General features: G+C 39.4%; 2 protein-coding genes across 6 annotated transcripts in view; one reads left to right on the forward strand and one right to left on the reverse strand.

The window, feature by feature from the left end:
- LOC104487020 (cohesin subunit SA-2) overlaps positions 1-10895 on the reverse strand; it is a 60231-nt gene extending 49336 nt beyond the window's left edge. For all 5 annotated transcript variants that reach the window (XM_086768732.1, XM_086768726.1, XM_086768719.1 and 2 more), the window contains exons 1-6: positions 10872-10895; positions 10148-10329; positions 6232-6316; positions 5468-5614; positions 4407-4503; positions 3319-3395 (exon numbers count right to left, since the gene is read on the reverse strand). In XM_086768732.1, coding sequence (XP_086624858.1) covers positions 3319-3395; positions 4407-4503; positions 5468-5614; positions 6232-6316; positions 10148-10191 — 450 coding nt within the window. In that variant the 5' untranslated portion in view covers positions 10192-10329; positions 10872-10895. The remainder of the gene's footprint in view (positions 1-3318; positions 3396-4406; positions 4504-5467; positions 5615-6231; positions 6317-10147; positions 10330-10871) is intronic.
- A 252-nt stretch (positions 10896-11147) lies between these two features.
- GTPBP6 (GTP binding protein 6) lies at positions 11148-22967 on the forward strand. The gene is made up of 10 exons (XM_086768777.1): positions 11148-11554; positions 13383-13520; positions 14126-14196; positions 16280-16410; positions 17160-17230; positions 17680-17838; positions 19257-19465; positions 20815-20963; positions 21271-21423; positions 21900-22967. Exons 1-10 carry the CDS (start codon positions 11203-11205, stop codon positions 22039-22041), a joined length of 1575 nt encoding a protein of 524 aa, XP_086624903.1. The 5' UTR covers positions 11148-11202; the 3' UTR covers positions 22042-22967.
- The last annotated feature ends 145 nt before the right edge of the window (positions 22968-23112 follow it).

A 23112-nucleotide genomic window follows, 5' to 3' on the forward strand; every position in this document is an offset into this window, starting at 1 on the left:
TTCTAACCATTGATAGAAGAAAACCACATTTTAATATAAAATCTTATTTTTCTTGCTACAAATAAGAGATAACTGAGACAACTTGTTTTTAAAATTTATAAGCAAATATATACAAGGTATAAGCCTCATTATTAATTCTAAGATATGGCTCCTCAGCAAGTCTAAGCATATATCCCTTTCCATCATTTATTAACTAGGTACTGTAAAACATCTGAACTCTACAAAAACATTCTGAGCCTTTCAAATTATAAATAAATGTTTCCAGCACTAGTATGACTTGATTCAGAGATGCTTCCTCAACTCTGCAATTATTCCAAGACAAAACGCATGAAATCTACAGTTTTTTATTAGGCTCACTGAAGCACAACACGTATTTCTGTCCCTATCTGGCTGTACAGTTATGCATCAAACTTAACTCCTCCATAGCTAAACACTCCAGCATCAAAACGGGAGAGGGAAGGAAACCTACAAAAGAACAAAGAACTGCAAGAAATAAAATGTCACATAGAGGAAGAAAAGTAGAAGAGAGAAACAGAATAGTTTAAGAAAAAGGGAAAACAAAAAAGCAGTGGTCCTAAAGACCTAAAGCCTATGTTTCCATTGAGGAATACTGCTGCCCACAAAGAGGAAACAAATGCCTCAATGACCACATTAAAGCCATTCTCTGTTTCCAACACCAGTACAAGTTTTCCCAGAATCACAGGAAGACTGAAATTGAGAGAGACTCTCTGAGATCATCTAATCCAACCCCACCTGCTCAAGCAAGATCAGCCACGGCAGGCTCCCCAGTGCCGTGTGTGACTGGTATCCCCTGCTCCCAGTCTCTACTAATGGGGTTAGCATAACTGATTACTCCCTTCCTTACTGGTCTTGAAGGTCCCAGGCAGCCAGCCAGTCAGGTGGTGGTGATGACTCTGTCACAGAACAGGGAAGCATCACAGCACCCAGAACACTGTCCATAAAATCAAGTGGTTGCAAGGCCGAAGTGAGGAACTTGGACTGAAGATGGTGCTGGACAGTGAGACTCATGACCTTCCAGTGGCAGGGATACCTCCACCACCATCCACTTCCTCTGCAGACTGAGCGAGCAATTCGTATTCTTTCATACAATTTTCAAGTCTAGATCATGTTTTTTATATTGATACAGCAAACCTTGTATTAAGTTTTGACTCAATCTGCAGAGGGTCCAGGTGATAAGAAATGATAAGTTAAATTGTATTACAAATTCTGTATTACATATGATTTCTAATCACCTAAGTTGTATTATAATTTCTGTATTATGCCACTACATTGATTCTGCTTGTAGAAATCCTATGCCCTTCTAATAATAAATTCTGTGCTATACTAATAATAATATACTATTAAGAAAACAAAGCTTTAATTGTAACTACAATTAGTGTCATCATCATTCCGCCAAGGATCCCTTAAAAGAACCTGTCCCCTCAATATCAAGTAACACCATGTGTAGTCAGCTTTGTAATATCTTCACAGATGGAGACTCCACAACCTCCCTGGGCAACCTGTTCCACTGTTTGACCACCCTCACAGTGAAAGTGTTTTCTTGTGTTCAGGTGAAATTTCACACATTCCAGTTTCTGCCAATTGCCCATCCTGGCTTGCCTTTGTGCTCTTTCTTGCCCTTCTTGAAAACAGGAGTGACATTTGCTTTCTCTGTCTTTGTGCCTCCCAGTCACCACGACCTTTCAAAGATAATCACAAGGGGCCGCATGATGACATCAGCCAGCTCCCTCAGCACTCCTGGGTACATTCTGTCAGACCATACAGTCTTATGCATGTTCAGTCCGTTTAAGCGTTCCCTAACCTGATTACTTTTCAGTGTCATACAGAGTGGCTTGGCAACTACATGAACCAATTTTCTCAGGACTCTGCGATGCATCTCACCAGGTCCCATAGAATTACGTATGTTCAAGTTCCTCGGGTGGTCAGGAACCTGGTTTTCTCTTACAGTGGGAGGGACTTTACTCCCCTAGTCCCTGCCTTGCAATCCATCCACTTGAAAGGTGTGGGGAGAGGCTGCTAGTGAAGACTGAGGCAAAAAGTTAAAACTCCACTCTTCTCATCCATCTTTACTAGTTTGCCAGTTGCATTCATTGGAGAGGGGTACGCTTTCTTTGACCCTCCTTTTCTGGCTGATACGCTGGTACCCTTCTTGTTATTCATTTCTTTTTTTGCCATCAGTAAAATGTTTCACTAGAGTAGCATGTCAAAATACTGTCCAAAAGATACTTTGTTTTTGCAGCATGCAGAATACAGCTTCTAAGGCAACCGTAGAACTGTCCTTTTTGCCCACCAGGACAGGTGAAAAGGTTACAGTGCTGTAACACACGCAGCCTGATGATAACAATAGCCACATCTTCGTACCTTCCAGAGTGCCTACCCTATTGCGAGTGCTATTCAGGGTTAATTTAGTTGAGAAAGAAGTGCCAGATTACTAATTCACATGGCCAGACAACTAACGGATAATTTCTGTCAAAAATTAGCCCAGGCACTACTACACTTCTAAAATGAAGAAAAGCATGTTGGCAAATTCATCCTCTGTGGGAATTTCTACAGCAGCTGGCCTTTGAGAGGTGCTCAGTTAAAGCAAGGCTGATGGCTGCTGCTTGACAAATCAATTCAAAGGTGGCAAATAAAGAAAAAAAGCACAGAGACAACTTTGAGAGGGCTGCAGAAAATTCAATGTTGGCATAATTAGCCAAGAAGCAGTCAGAGAAACAATATTTTAAAGCTATGCATTTTTCTTAAGAATCCTCAAGAAATGAGATATTCACTGTTGCTTTGAAAATTATCTAAAAATCAGAAATGCATTTTTCTTCTTTCATAGGACATATTTCACATTGTCAGTAAAACAGAAGCAAAAGATTCAAATAAAGTTTCAGCTAAAAAATACCTTTGAATTAGCTCACCAGTAATCGATAAAAGTATTTTTAAAGGGATCTATCAACCAAATACCAAAGGAGCTGTCTACCTGCTGCAATGCCAGGTTATATTTACCTCTGTAAGGTCACTACCAAAAGAACTCCGAAGAGAAAGTCAGACCTAGGAAGACTGCAGTTAGATAGCCCTAACAAAACTCTGAAAATAAAAGTGACTTACAAAAAAAAAAAAAAAAAAGTAACCTACTGCTGCTAAAATGAGTCATTACAATACCAAACTTCTCTTGTGAAAAAGATTTTCCTAAAATAAGGAAATGGGACACAGCTCCTGATAAGCAGCAGGAACTCTGGTCAGGTTGGCTATGTAGGCAGAGCCTATTGTTTATATAAAAAAGGCATGCAAAGTCAAAGCTGCGCCTACCTCATCAAAGGTCTCTGTCATTTTTCGCATGACATCCTTCTTGTGCAAACTTTGAAACATCTCTGCTGTTACCATGCCTAGAAAAAGTAATGTTTTAAAAAGAAGAATTACTGGCAATCATATTACATTAATCAAGTCCAAACCACAGTAAGGACATTATTTTAAGTTTAGAAATACCAAGAAAGTGGGACTCTGCTTTACATCTGTTTACATTGGTACAGGCAACATAAATATAGCAAGACACAATAGGGAGACAGTAAATTCATTTATAACAGAAAATACTGATGAACCAAAACTGAAATTCACATTAGAGAAATCTGTCCTCTGTTGTCTAGCATAGCTATTTTATCTGTCCATTCATTTACTTCAGGGATTTACTAAAATTTTTGCCCACTGCTAGTCAAAGACCCCAGAACAATTCCCATAAGAGAAGGCATATTTGTCAAAGCCGGGGGGGGGGGGGGGGGCAGGGATGTAAAAGGTCCATTCTAGCTGCTTAAATATACTCATAGAATGGTCTTCTTAAAGCTCTCACTCGCCATCCTGAAGCATTTCGCTAGCAGGCTGTCCCCAGAAGTCACTGTGTCTCAATGTTTGTTATGAAATAGACGGCTTCACAACCCTTTGGTAAAAGGAACCACAATGAGGCAAGAGATCGCTTTTCTAGCCACCAAAACAGGGAGCTTAATTTGCCAGTTGTTTATTTTCAAACAAAGACACTAGCAAAACAAAAGATACTAGGAAATTACAAAACAAACAGCAACTGAAACACTGGATTTTAATTAGAACGGTCACCAAAACCATCTTCCCTATGTGAGGATTCTGCAAAGCCATGTGACATGCCACTTCAGAAACCTAACCTTGCAAACTTTGTTCAAATACAACTTAGAGCTGGTATGCTGTAAACACAGAGTCAAAGAATTTAACCAGCAACAGTCTTTACTGTTAGTCCTGCCACCTGGAATTGTCTCAACAAACAGTACAGATCAAATACAGGATTTACTGGAGAAAAATTCCGTTTTAGAAAGCATACTTCAGACTACTTTCACCCACAGACAATTGAAAGGGTTACTAAGAAGTTAAATTACCTTGACAGCCTGAGCACTGAATGAAGAAGTTGATCAGATCTAGAAGCGCCACATTCCTGTCTTGTTTATAAGCTTCAACCCAGTCATCTACTACAGACTAGAACAGATTAAAGAAACTCATTAGTCAGGAGCTGAACATAGCGTGCTGCACTCCACTGAGACAATCTGTAATAAAGATACAAGCTAACGTTTTTCCATCTCCATTAAACTATAAAAATGAGAAAAAACTCCACACCATTTTCCCCCGTTTCTAATAGTACATGCAAAAGACTTCTTCTGGGGCAAAATGAAGTTTTGAACTGCTCATTTACAAGCTCTGCTCGAGGCAATGTCACCATTCACAGATGCTTTGCTCCCTGTTAACAGGGAAAATAACAACAGCTTTAATAAATGTAATCTACAAAAACCAAGATGTCATCCTCCTGACTTCTTGAAGCACTGAGGTAAGTTTCATTCAAAAAACAAAAACAAACCAAACAACCTCCCACACACACACATTTAACCTCTGCACCACCTAATAATTAATATTAAATTAATATTAGCAGATGTGTTTGGGAGTTCTCTTCAAGAGAGTTTCTCTTCAAGAAAGTCGCTAACTATATAGATGCACAGAGAACCTGACTATTATGCAAAATACCATCAAGCTGCTTTGGAATGTAGGTAAAAGAAAAATACCAAAAGGTAAGCTTCCAGGAAAAGAAAAAATGGCCTGATTTTCAGAATCCTGAAAAAAACCAACATTTTCTACTGATGAACCTTTTCTGTATTTTTTAAAATAATTATATTTTTATATGTTCAGACATTGCTTTAGGAAGACTGGTTTAGGTACGTATTTCTTTCCTCTTTTTAAATATCCGACAGCTACTTTTTCCACTAATTTCTAGAAGATGCATTCTTTTCAAGAGCCATGCTTGTAGTAGCTTTCCAATCAAACATGTTTCTTTCCCACCCATGCCAAAACAGAAGAAAGTTTCAGTGCTCCAGAGTATAAATAACTGAAATGACCACTGTTATCTATCTTCCCTCCACCAGCTCCTTTCAGAATTCAGAGCTAGAAATACCTGCATGGCCTGCTTCCCCATGCTAACCACTTCAAACAACGTAACTGCCTCAACCACTTCGCCATTCTGCAGCTGGCTCACTCTTCTCCTGCTGGAAGAACTTCTCCTTACGTTTTCACACTGTTCTCGGACTTTCCGTTTCTCTCTCTGAAATGAGTCAAGCAAATAAAGTACGGGAGAAAACACAAGACATAACAGCCATTCACAGATGCAGGAATTACCCCCTAAGAAGTACATTTTACTCTCATTGTAATTATTTCCCCAGGGCTCTAACTTTTAAGCTTCAAGGACACTGATAAAGCCTTATCAAACATGACCATACTTCTTAGAAGGGGACGAAAGAAAGGATTTATCAGTTTAAACTTTTTCACAACAGTAAGTTATAAGTGTAGGAAGGTATAACAGGAAAGAAGCTTCTGAACAGCTGTGTACAGAAGGTATTTTTCAGTGGCAGCTGGAATTTCTGAAGAAGAGATAGCAAGTACAGAAGCTCTTCTACATCTTTTCACTCACAGGGTAAACACACAACCTGCAAATTAACATCAGCTGCACACAACACACAGCTAAGGAAGAACACATGCTGAAATGAACAGACCATTCAAAATCCAGCATTGAGGCTCTGATGCCAGTGGAATTTGGGCTGTAACCAGTGACCAGATTTTAGATGCACCATATTGTGATTGCTTTATGTAAATTCTGTAAAAACTGAATGAGACACAAAATAAATTCCATAATAAAAAAAAAAATTAAAAAAATCAACTTACTGGTGTTTTCAAATTGACATTTCTCACACAGCTGCTGTTTTGCACAGCTGACTCAGGCACAGTCTCATCACGGACAGCATTCTCTCTGAAGTGTAACAAACATGTTGAAGGAGTTAGCAGTGAGAACACAGAACTACAGACTTCAGTACAAAAACCAGGAGAAAATATAAGCATAAAAGCATATACATGTATTTTAATATTTTTAATGAATCATTTGGAAGTTATGTAATTTTGTTATTAAACACCAAACAGCTAACTTTGAAAAAAGCCTCGTGTTTCTGTTGTACTTTTAAACTATTGGCTTTCCCGTAAGATATACAGATAATTAGAAAACTAGCAAAACTATCAAAGATATCAAGGAAAGAGAAAGTAAGTAAATTATTCAAAAAGCTGATGTTGACTTAAGATAGCCTTTGTTGCCTTAAGAGCTTTGCACCATGAATCAATAACACAAGTATGCATTCACTTCATGGGTGCTCTTCTTCCTAAGACTATTTCAGTCAGACATTGCCTCTGCAAAGCAAATCCTGAGGCTGAATAGCATCAACTGCAGGACAAAAGTCCTCATGTTATTTCATCAGTGAGAGAAGTTTTTATTTAAACACGTCTCTGTTTACTTTTTGAATCTATTTGGTCACTTCACAGTAAGTGATGTAGAATTAGGCTTCCAAAGACTCCTACAAAAATTCCATATCAATATGAAATTATATTAAAATATATCAAATTTCTGAATACAATTATGCAAATTTTTAACTCCCCTACAGAGAAAAGTCCCATTGAAGTTAAATTGAATGAACGTCTCATCGCAGAAAAGTTCAAAATGTGCCACAACGTTTCACAGATGGAAGCCAAGAAAATAATTCAGCACGAACCAATCCTTATAACAGCTGTCTGAACTTCTGCATGTTATAGAAAAAGAGAGGGATAAACTACAGTTCACAACTGAGTCAGCACACTATAAGCAACAGTTTGCAAAAGTTTTCAAATGTTTTTCTTTGATTTGTAGTTGCAAGCCACAGAGATTAAGTATCTCAAGCACCACCTAGTTGAAAAGAACAAGCAGGAAGAGATAAAAACACGTTTTACTTTCCTGATGTCAGTCAGCTCTTCCCAGATTCGTCTACAGACCACAAATAAACATAAAGAATCCAAACGTGTTTGTCAAGGAGTTGCGTCTCATATGTGATTAAATCCTTTCACTCTTGATTTCAAAGCAGAATGCAACATTATGGGGCTGGACTAACATGTTCTTACTTGCACCGTTTCACTAGAACTACAATTCAGATGCCAGCCAACACTGTGGCAACATGTGTTACCTGTTTCTGCATTATACCACAACATAACCCTCAAAAAAATTTTCCTGGATTGTCTGCATGTACTATTTAGCAACTTATTCCATCCTATAATGAAAATAAATGTATTTCATTCTATTATAGCAACTATAATTGAGACCAAGTGAATTAAAACATTTAAATAATTAAAAAGTCAGAACTGCTGCAGGACAATCCAGTCAAGTACTTGCCCGATCACATGCTGCTTTTAATATCTCTGTCTAGAATATACTTCTTTGAAGCTTTAACTGATGTATCTCTTTCCCAAGAACATCCTGAAGAATGGCACTACAGATGGTATGTACTGGCCCTGTGCTACCTACTTTGTCAGCTTATGCCAGGCAAAAGGCACCTGTAGCACAAGAGGCTCAACAAACTAAGTGAATGCCTGGTGTACGGAACGGCATGCTTACCGAAGCTCAGCAAAACCAGCGAGAATGAGAAGCCCGTTGATCTACAGCTTCCTCATGTTGGGCTAACAACACCAAGTAAAACAACATCTCTATGATGACAGAGATGTTAGGGTAACTTGCACACATGCACTAAACGCCTGCTCTAAACACTCAACAAATGTAACTAAATACTAATATTTAAAAGACATTTCGTTTCTGAATTGTTTTGGTTATCAGTGCACCACAGAATATAGCAATGCCACAAGAAGCACTGTGCTACAACAGACAACCTACACAACATAGGGAAAGGAGAACCATGAGTATTGATACTATCTGGATTTTTTAAAAATCTCTTTTTTTTTTTTTCCTTTTTAACATTGATGTTTCCAGTAAGGCTATTCATAAGGCAGGTACTTAAACATTTACAGGAACTAGACCAGAGCCTAGAAACTGAACACCATGAAACCACTTAGAAATTAAATGAGATATTTTAATGTGGTTTTTACTTGCACAACTAAGTTTCTGTTGAAGAAACTGTAAAAATAATTCAGACATCCTCTTATCTTCATGAACAAAATAGGAACCACCGTATCTAGTTGAGAATGACACGTAATCACTTCTGAAGCGAGCCTGATACATAATGCCATTTAACATCTTCTCAACTGTACGAGTGCAACTGTAGGTTTGACAAATTTTGAACTAGTCTTTTTTTTTTTTTAACTCCCCTCTGTTAGTCTACACCACACTGAGCATTTTTGCATACCTAAATTCATTGCCTCATGCTCTGGAAAGAAACAGTTTTCAGCCATTTACTTTTTTTCCATTAGCAATCAGTAAGAGAGCACAGGCAGAATTCCATTCCTATCTCATCCTAATTTTCACCATTATACCCTGTTACATATGGCTTACAGACTCATTTTTACCTGACATTCCTGCCACAATACAGTCCTTTCAATAGCACTTGGAGTACTACTGATGAGATAAAAACAGCTGAAGTAGGGAGAAAGCAAAGCCCTTCATCTAGTACTCAAACAGAATATTATTGTGAGAATTTCCGAGTTCAGTTTTCTCATCCTAATAAACATTTGAAGCAGGTTTAGTGACTCACACTTAAAAAGAAAGCTACCTCTTTGAAAGAGAGTGATCATATTCCTTTAGCTGTGTAACAGAAAAAACTAATCTATGCTACTGGAAGAATCCTACCTGTAGATTTTTACAAATATAGATTTCAATACAACTGCTTCATCTTTTAGAGGCAACATAGGACGCTCAGCTAAACAATTGCCAGGTGCCTTCCTGGCACTTTGGAAACTAAGAGGCTGGCTTCAGATGAAACATACTGGAAGAAACTGGAAACTGTATTAATTGTCATCATGGACTACAGGGAATACATTTCTCAGCTTTTGTTACAGCTTAATCATAGAATCATTTAGGCTGGAAAAGACCTTTAAGATCATCGAGTCCAACTGCATGAAGCAAAAGACCTGGAGCAGATTTGCTCAGAAGGTGACAGGATCAGCAAAGGCTGGGCCTCAATGAGTTCAAAGCATGCAACACTATACATCTAAGGAGCTTCACTCTGAAACTAGACAAGAAATACTCAAATATTTTAACTTTACCATTTATTTACTTATATCTGCTCTTTCAACTTCCAAATACCAGTCTGTAAACAATTATATAAATACATCTGGCTTACAGATCATCTCAACTGACGACTGAAAGATACATTACGAAAGGGACAAGACCTGACATATCCCTTATAAAAACTGCTATAGAGAAGCAATGCCTCCCTCAGTGCTAATAGAGAGTCGAGAGATTACTTAGCACTCTTCCCCCTCAGCACACCAAATTCACCACTGAAATGAGCACATGCGTTGACTACAAATCTACCCTTTTTTTTTTTTTCCAAAGTAGGTTCATTTGCACTGTAGTGAACAAGGCACAGAAAAGCTTGTAAGTCCAAGGTCCCTGTCAATCAGCATAAAACACGACACTAAGAAGATGCTAAGCAATACATAAAAGGGAATCAAATGGGGACAGTAACAAGATGTAGGGCATAGCAAATCCCCTCTTTCTTCGCTCTCACTCAAAATGACACATCGTAGACTGCCCCACTACCCAGGGGGCCCAAATTCACAGGACAGTGCCCTAATTTACCTACAAATTTTACAGACAACCTGCGCCAGGTCTTACTTTTGGCTGGGAGGGTTACTGGATGCGTTGGGCTCGGCTATCATTTCCGCTACATTATTTCAGCAGCACAGACCAGCAAGCTCGCACGACCAGCACCCGCTTTGGACGAAACTTCAACAGGATCCGTAGCGTTAGAAGCTCAACGAAGCTTCGGCTCTCGCAGGTGGAACAGCAGCCAAAAACTGTCAAGAAGAGACAAAAAAAAAAAAAAAATTAAAAAAAACCAGTTAATTCTAGGCAGTTCCCCTAAAATTAAGCCAGCAGGTCCGCCACAAAAGCAGGTCGCAGAAGGGGAGGCAATTTCGAGAGAGAAATTCGCTCAGGGAGGAGAAGCCGGCGGTGGGGCCGCGACACCAGGCAGGAGCCCTGAGAAGGCAGCGCGTACAGAGCCGCCCGGGGCCCGTTCACCTCACCCCCCTCCTCCCCCCTGGGCAGACCTCCCCCTGAAAAACACCGGCGGCACCGCGCCCCGCACAGGCGGGCCTCCTCCGGGGCATCGCCGCCACCGCCGCCCTGAGGGGACGTAGCGGGCGGCGGCGGCGGGTCGGCCCGGGAGGCGGGGTGGGACCCTCACCCAGCCGCACGGCTGCGGGCTGGAGGGAGGCGGTGGGACGAGGCCAGGCGGGGGGGCGGCCGCGGCCCAGCCGGCGGCGGGAGGAGGAGTGGGGAGGACGATGAAGGCAACGCAGAAGTGCGCGCGCGCACCGCACGCCCCGCCACTCACCTGCCGCGGGGACGCGGACCCCAGGCCCGAGTGCGCGCCGAACACCGCCCCCTAGGCTCCCCCCCCCGCCCGCGGCGGCCCGAGGACCCCGGCTCCGGCCCAGTGTCAATCACGGCCGTCCTTAGGCACCGCCCGGCCTATCAGAGGCGGGGATGGCTGTCACGTGGTCCACGACAGCCGGTGGGTGGGGCGGGCTGGGCTGTGAGCCGGTGCCTCGGGGCTTCCGTAGCGGCCGGGGTGAGGGCGGAAGAAGGTGACTCGTAACGGTCCCTTCCCGCTGCCTTGCCCGGAGGCGGGAGCGGTGCGGTGCTGCGCTGCCAGCGGCGACGCGATGGGGCCTAGCCGCCTCTCGCAGTCGCTTCTGCTGCGCTGCCGGCGGGTGGTGGCGGCTCTCGGCGCGGCCCGCTGCCGTGGCGGGCCCTTCTCCGCCCGGCCGCTGAGCGCCGCCGTTGGCCTGCGGGCTCCGCAGCGGCCGCCGGGCAGAGGTGAGCCACCGCCGCCGTGGAAGGGGGTGACGGGCACCGGCGAGGGTGAAGAAGAAGAAGAAGAGGAGGAAGATGAGGAGGCGGAGCTGGAGGAGCTGCTGGGTCCCTCTCCGCTGGCCCTGGAGCCCGGCGCGCAGCGTGTGGCCGTGGTGCACCCGGATGTCAAGTGGGGCCCGAAGAAGTCGCCGCTCACCACGGGTGTGTGGCCGCTCCGGGGCGGGGGAGCGCCGGGCCGGGCCGGTTAGCGCCCCGCGGGTCCCGCCGCGCCGCTTCCCGGCTTCCTCCTGTTCTAGACCCGTAAGGTCCGCAGGAATACAGTTAGGGATTTAGTGCCGGTAGTGTGCGGTAGAGGTGGCTTTACCGTGGTAAAACTGCGAAATACGGACTCGGGTAAAAGCTCTAGGTCGGTGTTTTCTTCTTCGAGTTACCACTGACGCTCTCGGCGTTCACAGATGGGTGTTTTGACTCTAACTTGGGGTCCTGGGCAGCGAAACCACTCGGTGCTGAGAGTGCTCGGGTTGCTGGTGAAGGCAGCCAGGTTTCCACCGTGTCAGCCGAACGCTGATAGCCCTCAGGCCTCAGCCGCGCTGCGTGGCCGGGCGGGCAGGAGTCCTGCAGCCTTAGGCTGACACAGAAGTTGGCTAAGGAGCAGAAATGCTCTCCTGTCCATAGGAGTGAGTCCGGTGAAGATGAGGTCTCACGTGTAAGTCCTCTCACAGACTTAAGTGCTTTTGTGCAGTTACTTAGCAATGCAGTCACCAGTAACCCCTCTGTAAGGGCCTTATTTAACATTGCTATTTTTAGATTTTTCTCAGAAATCTTTGTAGCTAGCTAATACATATGCATTAATCATGCACAATTAAGATACATGATGAGCTTGACTTGGTACTTCTCTAAACACTTCTCTAATTACAAAGTTGTAATAGAAAGGAGTAAGATAGCTTGTAAGATAGCTTTTTATATATAGACAGTTTATCTATGATACTTATTCTTGCATTCAAATTTGTTATATGATGAACCTAAATCTCATTTAGTTTTATTAGTGCTCCTAATTATGACAAATTGTAAGTTTGCAGAGTAAAGCTTGTAAACTTTTCAGGATTTACATTAGCATTCCTATTTTACTACTGGGGAAAAAAAAAAAAGGCACCTTTCTGTCCAGACATACAGAAGAATAGCAATGATCCCTTTCCGTTTATTTAGGCCCTCCAGAGGAAGAGCCTGAAGTCTGAACAAATGTTTTGGAATGGTTGTTGCAACACCACAGATACAACAGGAAATTTGTGCATTTTACAAGGAACACTCACAATATGAGGAGAAAGAGGATCATGGTTATCTTTAAAAATATATTATCTTTTGGACCAAGGTAACCTATTTAATATATCAATTATGTTTTGCCATCTAGAGAAACTTGACAAATCTGTTATGAAAATAGGATCTTATTCCTGTTTGGCAAATCAAAACTAGATCTGTTGATCTGATGTGCCCATGCAGCCTTTGTGCTTTGCCAAAAAAAAAAAAAATGTGACTGATGAACCAGAATACAGAACTGGAATATGCTGATTTTAGCAAGTCATAAATCAGTTTGGGTCCTTTATGAATAAGTACCAGTGAAGTTAGCAGCAGGATATGCCGTATCAGTAATGCTTTAATTATTGCTGCAAAACACCGAGGAATTAAATCACATAGTTTTATGTTCATCTAAAATAACAGAATTTATTTTCCAGGTAGTTATTCATTTTGCTTGTTGAGGCAAAAAGCTTGATAATTTCTTTGCTGGTAATACAATTAAAAATTCTTCAACATCAACAGCCACAGAAATAATTTGTATGGGCAGAAAGATGCTTTGTGTATAAAATTGCATCAAACTAGAAGTTTAATTATTCTGATTAGAGGTTGAAATATATACCCTAGTAGAATTTCAGTGTAGCTTAGTCTTTCCCTGTTCATGCACATACTGTAGTTATTGGAAACCTGAGCAAAGTTATGATGGCTTTTTTTTTTTTTTTTTTTTTTGTTCCTAAAGCTGAATTACAGGTTGCTGAAGCTGTTGCTCTTGTAGATACTCTTCAGAACTGGACGATTTTAGATAAAATAATTATTCCTACAAAAAATCCTGACAAGAAGTTTATTTTTGGCAAAGGAAACTTTCAGGTTTTGACAGGTAAGGACTGAGATTTTTCAGCACTGCAGAGCACTGGAGCAGGTTGCCCAGAGAGGTGGTGGATGCCCCATCCTTGGAAACATTCAAGGCCAGGTTGGATGAGGCTCTGAGCAACCTGATCTGGTTGGAGATGACCCTGGTCCTTGCAGGGGGCTTGGACTAGATGATCTTTAAAGATCCTTCCCTTCCAACCCAAACCTTTCTGTGATTCTAAGTGGAAGACTTCTGCAGCTGAACTGTTTAAAGATAGATATGAAAGCTGAAGTGAGAGAGAACTTTGTTTATCCATCATGCAGGTTTGTGAACAAACTTCAGATAATTTTTTTAAGGTTGCAAACAACACAGAATAGAAGTAACCCATGCTCACTGAAAATGTGTGAGGCAACTCATTCCTTACATTTACGTGATTGACATACGGGAAACTGGCAGCTGTTCTTGACATAGTACTAAATTAATGCAAATACAGCTGCTCTGTGCAAGTATTGTAATGCTATTTCATATTTTACGAGCATTCTGCTCAGTGCAAAATTATTTTATATTCTGTGTATTTTTAAAAGAGAGTTGACATTTAACACTGCATTTTGTAATTGTTATCCATCTTTTAGAAAAGATTAAAAAACTGCCCCACGTGACAGCTGTCTTCTTGAACGTGGAAAGAATATCTTCACTAACAAAGGTAATTAAATATACTATCAAATCATAGTTCTTTACATCAGTGTTGTTCTGAAGCTCTTGATGTTGTTAAAAGTAGCATGGGTTATGACTCTGAATTTGCAAGTGGTAATATGTGAAGCCACCTGGACTGAGTTTTGTTGAAAATAAACTTAATTCTTGTTACATTTGTGCAGTTGATACATGTGTTTCCAGCTCTCCTGCATGAAATTTTGCATCAGCCTGGTAGCCATTTCACGTAGACTCTGCTCCTGCACTTGCCACTGGCTCTACTTGAAATGTGGGAAACATTACTCAAGGTTCTTTTCACAAAATGGGGGGTGATAACACAGCTTTTATTATTAAGAATGTCAGCATTTTGGTTTAGTTGTATGCACAAGTTTCTGTACAGATATGGATAGTGTATTTATTTTCCTATAGTTCGGTGAATGCTGCCTTATATTTTGAAAGTGAGGTGTAAATTCAGAGCAAGCTTATATTTGGATGTTTCAAATATTTAGACTTTCATTCCTAACCCTTAAAAAGAAACTGTATTTGAAATGGATGGACAACACTGAGGGGAGGAGCATGCTTCACTTTTTTTTAACACTGGCAGTAAAACAACTGGTGCATGAACTGTAGATGCTCTTTGATATGCTTAGACAAACTGAAATAAATATATTTTTTTTAGGGTTTTTTTGCATGTACAGCATCATGCAGGATGTAAAGTGCATGCAAACTTTGCAAGCAAACATTGCTTTGCTGGTAGTTTTGAATGCTTTCTGTGATTATAAAATGAACAGAGATGGTAAATATCTGTCCTGGTTCTGGCTAGGATAGAGTTAATATTCACCTGAGCTGGGTGGAGAACTGGAGCTGGTGGCCCCTATGGCTGGGGCACCCAGCTGGGATAGTTAACTAATTAGCTAATAATTTGGGTTAATTTACCCAAATTAGCCAAAGGGCTATTCCATCCCATCTGACATCATGCTCAGTATATAAGAGAAGAGGGTGCTGAGGGGAGCCTCCTGCTACTTGGAAGAAACTGGGTGTGGAGGTTTGTTGTAAGTCATTATACTGTATTTGTGTTCCATCACTGTTTTGTTTTCTTCTGTTATTGCTGTTAAATTTATTTTTTGTTCCATCTCAACCCACGTGTTTTTGCTGTTTGGTTGGGTTTTTTTTTTGTTTACCAATTGTCCCTTCTGCCCCACTGGAGGAGGGAGGGGGGAGTGAGAGAGAGGCTGCGTAGTCTGGTCCCAATCGGGGCTGAACTATGACAATATCTCTAATAGATAGTTGTCTCGAGTACTTCAATTTATTCATTAAATGGAAGTTGAAAATGTTTCATTTCAATTTTCTAGTTTTTATTGCTGAATTTATAGTATGAGTTCTTTTAGTACTAGATTTGCTTAAAAAAAAATTGTTTTGCCAAGCTAGCTCTTAAGAGCAACTTAACAAGGTTGCTTCAAGAAGATGCTTGAGAACATGTATAAACCCAAACGTTCTGGATTTTAGAGATGGCAGAGGGGAACTTCTGTACACTTTGTATTTTGCTGAATTAGAGCCAGAGTGAGGTTTTTTTGTTTGATTTTTGTTTGATTGGATGGGATTTTAAGTATTTAGTGAAAAGCTGATTATGAAATAATTTTGCTACCTTCCTCGCTTTCTAATTTTTTTTCCGTTTCAGTAATCTTTTTTTTTTTTTTCCCCTGTATTATCCCTCTACTTTCCCATATGAGTTTTTTAGTTTGGTTTTTTTTTTTTTTTTGGTCAAGGACTTAGCCACTTAGATTCTTGATTCTGAGATACACTTTAACAGTTGTTGTCAGAATCCGTTAAAGGAAATGGAAGGATTCTCACTGAATTTGATGGGCCTAGACATAAAGTTGTACCTTCTAAACTCTCTTTCTACCTTTCCTTGTAGTCAGCCAAATTTTGCCTTTGTATGCTCATAATCATTACCCCTTCGTTGAAATGGAATCCTGAGATCCTCTGAGTTCAAGTGTCCATCAGCTAGCTGTAACTGTAGTGCTGTGTAGGAATTCATCTACTGATACTTTGGGGAACAGAAAACATGTAGGTTATTTTGTCTTACATGGCTGAAGAAAGAACTAGAAGATGCCTGGGGCGTGAAAGTCTTTGACAGATACACAGTTGTACTTCACATTTTTCGTTGTAATGCCCGGACCAAAGAAGCAAAACTTCAGATAGCGTTGGCTGAAATTCCGCTTCTCAGGTACCTTGAGCTGTGCAAATTGCATACTGGTATTTACGTATTTTAGTGACTGTTTCTTTACAGTACAGTATTACCATTTTTATTACTATAAAGGAAAATGACACTGTTTCAGTGCTTGCATAGTATGCTCAATGTTTCATTAGAGCATAGAAATATTTGCTTTAATGTCATTGCTTTAAGCTTCTGCAATGCTGACAGGCAAAACCAGAAAATGTTGAATAGATAATCTTACAAAATACATTTCTCATCAAAAGGTCCTGGTTCATTCTAATGCAGAAAATTTATTGCAAGAATGTATAGGAATTGGATATGTGTATGCCGTATATAATACTGATGAGTTTAATGATGAGGAAAGCTATAAACAAGGCAGATTAAAGGCATTAATTTGTATCTGAATGTATCACATTTCTACATTACAGGGCATAGAAACATTTGTACGTGGAAGTTGGTGTGAGTTGCATGGATTTATCAGAGGCATCTTTGGCTCTCTGAAATTCCAGAGTAGCTATTATAATTTGCTAAGAGAGTTGCATAATTTTTCAAACCACAGTTGAGGAGCCAGGAAAATCTGGATTTTTTTTTTTTTTTTTCCAAGTTTCACACCACAAGCAGGTTTTATTTAGATCTCAGTCATTTAGTGAGTTTATTTGTACTATTAGAATATCACTACTGCTCCACATTTGTTAGAGGTTTTAGGATAGCTTGATTAAAGGAAAATGGCTTCTAATTAACCGTTATTCCACTACCAGGTCAAATCTGAAAAATGAGGTATCTCAGCTAGATCAGCAGAGAGGTGGATCACGATACATCATGGGCTCAGGTAAAGTCTAAATATTCTCGTGAATTAGATTATTTCCTTTCTCCATGGCCTTTAAGCATATTTAATTGCATCTTATTCTCTTTGGAGAAGGCCAGGAGGCAAAACTGTTTGTGTTCTGCATCTAATTAAGTGAAAGTACAAAAATTTATTGGAAAGTAACTTAAATAATAAAGTTTTGGTCTGTGCTGTCTGAGTAAGTGGCCATGGACAGACTATTTGCTGCCATAGGGGTTTATAGTGAGGATACATGGTTATTTTAGAGCACTTAGCATATGTTTTAATAATTATTTATCACTCTGACTCTTAGGCAAGAACACATAGTTTTAATTGCTTTTTTGTAACTTTGTATGCCCTAGCACTGACTCACTTGATTTCCAAATGCACAACATCACTTGGTTTACTGTTTCTCTTGTAGACTACTCTGCCAATTATTCATTTGTATTTTTCAGGTGAAACATTCATGGAAACACAGAATCGTATTTTGAAAGAAAAAGAACTTAAAATTAGGAATGCCCTGGAGAAACTAAGAAGAAAAAGGTCTTTACTTAGAACTCAGCGCAGAAAACGCGAATTTCCAGTTATCTCAGTAATGGGCTATACTAATTGTGGTACGCAAAAACTCATGAAATTGTAGTATAGAAGAGCTCATATTGTCAAATTTTTAATTAGAAACTCTAAACAAAATCATTTCAGTGTGAATAGGCTTCAGATTTTAATTAGTTTTTAAATTGTGTAATGAATATATGTCAATTAGGAGATAATTAGGAAAGAAAATCATGTTTGTTTGTAGTTGGTGTGGGTTTTGTTGGTTCGGTTTTTTTTTTGTTTTTTGTTTTTTTTCTTTTCTTCTCCAATCTTGAAGTTGTATTTTGGAGAAATGCCTAGCACCTATTGTGCCAAAAATATTTTATATATGGTGCCAACGACTGTGCTGTTAGTGTCCTTTTATATGAATCTCTATTACTTGATCAGAAAGGACAGAGAAAAGTATGGGTTTTTGGATCACTGTGCAGGCTTGAGGCGTAGGGGAAAAATTCAGGAGAGTTGACAGTTGATTGGAGAAATATGCTTAAGAAGGACCATAGGTTTTCACCAATTAACGTATAGTGTTATGAGATATGTTCATAAGAGAATCTGAAAGGTAAACTTTTTTCTGTGGGTTTGTTTTTTGGTTTTGGTTTTCTTTTTTATAGCTTACGTAGGTGAATTCATACACAAAGCATAAATAGACTTTGGACTAGACATTTTTTCAGGTTACATTATTTCTAAGGCCATTTAATTTTCTTATTCAACACCTTCATAAAAACAAACTTACCTTGCACTAATTTTGTTATCAGTTATATACTCAAAGATTTGGATTACAGTGTATATTCTTCTTAAATATCATACTTCCATACTTTTAAAACTGAAGACTCAACAAAATATATATATATTACAAATTTATACACATAATTGAAATACTTTAACTAGGGTATATACTGAGCACTTTAGCTTAATGACTAAATTCTGAGAAATATTGAGTAAATAAATGTCTCTAGTATTATGTTCATGAGGAAATGCCCAATAAAAGCATAAGCCTAATGAGCTACGTATCATTAGTGCTTCTGTTTATTGTTGGATTTAACAAGTAAATATTGAATTGTTTTATCTGACAACAGAAGCGCTGAGGAGTGCCCAAGCCTGTGCTTCCTAATGCTGTCATGGCAGTGGTCTTCAGAAAGATAGTCTTAGGGGTAAGAGATGTATGTAGGTCACTTTGGAGGTCAGTTCCATCTTTGATAATATTCTAATTTTGCAGTATAGCTTCCAGATGTGGCCTTAAATCCAATTCCATGTTACAAAAGTTAAGACTGTGTTTGGATTTCCTAACATCGTATAGATAACTAATCATAGGCTACGTTTAAATTAGTGAAATAGTTATGAAAAGATACATTACATCATGCAACTCACCTGAGCCTTGCAAATTAAATTTTCACTTGAAGCAAGCTGTTAAAATCTTGTCCTTTTTTTTTTTTTCTTTAATTAGGAAAAACTACTTTGATCAAAGCCTTGACTGGTGAAGCAGGACTTCAACCCAGAGATCAGCTGTTTGCCACTCTTGACATTACAGCCCACGCTGGCTATCTGCCCTCACATATGGCAGTTATTTATGTTGACACGATTGGGTTTCTGACCGATCTTCCACATAGTCTCGTTGAGTCCTTTTCAGCTACATTAGAAGAAGTGGCTTATTCAGTAAGTAGTTGACTATAAAAATTGAGAAATCAAATTAATTTCCTTTTAGATAATCCTCACCCTTTCAAAAAAGGGGAAGTTAATTAGTGTGCTGATACTTCTTAGGGAAGTATCTGTCTGACTGTAGTAGTCTCCTAAGATAATGAGGTAAATATCTTACCATAAGCTGGTTTTCTGGCACTTGAAATTGTGCTGAATATATAGATATGAAGAGATTTCAGGAAGAATTTATTTTGCGTATGTGTCCTTTTTCATGATATGTAAACCAGATAAATCAGATTTTGCTGATTAAGTATATGAAAACCTAAACAATGTATAAAAAGTTGAGGCTAGCGTTCTTGAGAGATAAAAATGAAATAAAGCCTCTGGAATTACCTGGTTTTAACTTAACGTTTCCCGATGTTATGTAGTGTAGGCAGCATGTAATAAACATACATGTACTTTTCCAGTCAGTTTCTCATTAATGCTTCCTGTGTTATAGCAAAGTGTAAAGCTGCACATACAGGAAAAAGCATATATTGCCAAAGGTAATAGAATTCAGTGGTAGCTGGATGTTGGACCGCTTCCGAGGATTACTTTTCACCATGTGATAACAGGACTTCTAAAAGCTGGCTGCAACTATCTTGTTTGTCTCTTATTCTGAAGTGTTAAATGAAAGGCAAGAAATTTACTTCTGAGTAATTTTCAGAAGTTTGAAGCAGTATGTTGAGCAAAGATGATGAAATATTTTGAATGCAAATATTGAATTTGGTTGCTTGGTTTTTATCATGGCAAACATGATCATGTGTGTACTTGAAACTGATAACTTTTGTATAAAGCTTTCTAAGTGAAGCACCAGTAGCAGTATGTCAGGAGCTAAGAATAAAGATAAGGAGAATCTTGTGCATTTTGAATATGAAAATAGAATTACAAGTTACATGGGGGTTTTCCCCCAATTTTTGAAACAGTTTTTTAGCTATTACTCTTCTAAAACTTTCTTAGAGTTCACTCTTTCTTCTCCAGTATTTTTGAAGCCTTATTGTTACGCAGCTTTGGCTTTGAAAAATTAGATCAGTTATTATTTGAAATCTTTATTCTGTAACTAGCTTGATTGACAGGGTTTGTTTTAGGGTTGCTGGAGGCAACTCGTACTCACTGTGAACTGAAAAAATTGCTGCTACAGATTTTCTTCCATCATGTTACAGAAAACAGTATTGGTTTAATACTGCTTCAGTAGTTCATTTTACAATGTTAACCTGCCCGTGTATTACCTAATGAGTAGGAAAAAATTAAAAATAATATAAAATCTCTGCAACCTGGTAAGTGGTGTGTTTCCTTAAGTAACTGCCCTGTGTATTGATGCTTGCTAGGATCTCATAGTTCATGTAAGGGATATTACTCATCCAGAAACCATCCTCCAGAAAGCAACTGTTCTGTCAGTTCTGAAGAATCTTAATCTTCCCAGCCATTTATTGGACTCGATGATAGAAGTTCATAACAAAGTGGATTTGATAGAAAGGTAAGCAGGAGATGCTGAGTGTACTTAAACATTTACTACGTTCTGGAAGCTTTTTAATTCTTAGTCTAGAAAAGAGCTCCCACACTTCTGAATACATTTAATAATGTTTCTCAATCTTTTACATATGTAACTGTGGTCTTTAAAAGAATTAATTATCTTTTAATTACGAAAGAAATCACTTGAGTCATACAAGTGGCGTCCATAGGAAGGCGCCATTATAAAGTAACACTGTTAAGTTGTCAGTGTTTGGACTATCTTCACAACCTGATCTTCATGAGCAAATGTGCTAGCAATTGTTACCTTTCAGGTATAAACCCACTGAAGAAAATGCTTTAGCCATTTCTGCTCTACGTGGACATGGCTTAGAAGAGCTGAAAGAAGAAATAGAGAAAAAAATTTTGACAGCAACAGGGAAGAAGATTCTGACAGTTAACGTCAACTTAGAGGGACCACAGCTAAGGTAAATAATTTTGAATTGTAAGAAGGACTAGGAGAACTATGAAGCTTTTAGTCTTGCATGTCTTAAAATTTCCAAATAATCATACTGATTTTGATCTGCATTAAGAACTGCAGGGATAATTCTCAAAGTTTTCTGACTTATTGAGAAAAAATATCCCTATTACATACCCTAGAGTCAGCTTCTGAAAGCGTCCTTCACAGAGTTCTGTGTGTTATTACAATAACACGTACCTCCTGAAAGACTGTGCCACTGGTCCTGGAGCCAAATTTCTGATAAAAACGTAAATCTGAAAGATTTATGAAAACACTATATCCTATTTCCAAACAGCAAGTAGCAAACCGGAAGTTAAGTGAAGTGAAGCACTTCATCTTAAAGTGTTAAATTACCTTATTGGAACATGTTGACCTAAAACAAAGATCACATTTTGTGCTGTATGTCATACCTTTTAAGATGCTAATATGCTTTTACTTTTGCAGTTGGCTCTATAAAGAAGCAACAGTTCAGGAAGTAGAAGTCATGCCTGAAGATGGTACAGCCAGGGTGAAGGTGATAATCAGCAATTCTGCTTTTGGCAAATACAAAAACCTCTTTCCTAGCAGTAAGATTTTTATGCCATGAAACTGCATCCTTTTCTAGGAAAATAAACTGATCTCCTTAAGAGGATGTGAAATGAAGTTAATGACCTGTTAGCCTGGGTGTTGAAGAGTGTATTTCTCGGCCAGTTGATGTTTTTGATGCATTTCAGAAATGGACACTGTTTCAGCAAACTTCTGCTTGGAAACAATAAGAGCTTTGAGCTTCATTCTGTCAGCAAGTGCAAGAACAGCCCTAAGTTTTTAATGTTAAAACAAATTTGTAAGCTGTGGACCTCGAAGACATGGAAATCACTGGATGGCATCTGAACTACCCTTCACAAAAGGACTGTTGTGGTTAAACCCCAGTCAGCAATCAGGTACCCCACAGCTGCTCGCTCAGTCACTCTCCCCCTTCCAGCAGGATGGGGAGAGAATCGGGAAGAATGGAGAACTCCTGAGATTACCAGGACAGCAAAGGAAGATTATGATAATAATGAAATACAAGGATAAGAAGATACACAAAATGAATGATAAACAATTTTTCACCACCTGATGACTGATACAGCCCATCCCATGCAGCAATCACAGAAACTAAATTGAAAAGTGATCCCAGAATGATCCTGAGCAGTGAGAGAAAGACCAAGAGAGCTGCCTACCAACCAACCTCTGCTTATATGCTGAGCATGACATTTATGGCATGGAATACTCTCTTTGGCCAGTTTGGCTCAACTGTACTGGCTGTACCCCTCCCAGCTTCTTGCACCTGCAAAACCTGGGAAGCTGGAAACAGTCCTTGGTCTCTTCCGCAACAACTCATAACATCAGTGTACTATCAACATTCTTCACATAGTTTTCTTCCCAGAAGTATTCTGGATTTAGTATGGGATTTGCTATCTCCATCCCAGCACCAACTTTCTTATATAAATTACAGTTTTTACTCAATTTTTCGGAATAAAATAATATTTATTACAGTTAAGATGTCTCACATGGTTCTTGGAAAATGAAAGTTAAGGAACAAAATGTTGTTGGTACTACAGATAGGATTGTGCATTCTGCTTGAATACATTTTTAAGTAAAATAACTGTCCTGTCTTATGAAATAAAATACCATAGAT

Source organism: Chlamydotis macqueenii, chromosome 1 (genome assembly GCF_036417535.1).
Source record: "Chlamydotis macqueenii isolate bChlMac1 chromosome 1, bChlMac1.mat, whole genome shotgun sequence".
Classification (NCBI taxonomy): Eukaryota; Metazoa; Chordata; class Aves; order Otidiformes; family Otididae; genus Chlamydotis; species Chlamydotis macqueenii.

Excerpts from the sequence above, each read along its gene's own strand:
- GTPBP6 (XM_086768777.1), top strand. The coding sequence starts at position 11,203 with ATGGGGCCTAGCCGCCTCTCGCAGTCGCTTCTGCTGCGCTGCCGGCGG. Across the intron at positions 11,555-13,382 it reads GAAGTCGCCGCTCACCACGG|CTGAATTACAGGTTGCTGAA; the intron begins GTGTGTGGCCGC and ends TTGTTCCTAAAG. Across the intron at positions 14,197-16,279 it reads GAATATCTTCACTAACAAAG|AAAGAACTAGAAGATGCCTG; the intron begins GTAATTAAATAT and ends ACATGGCTGAAG.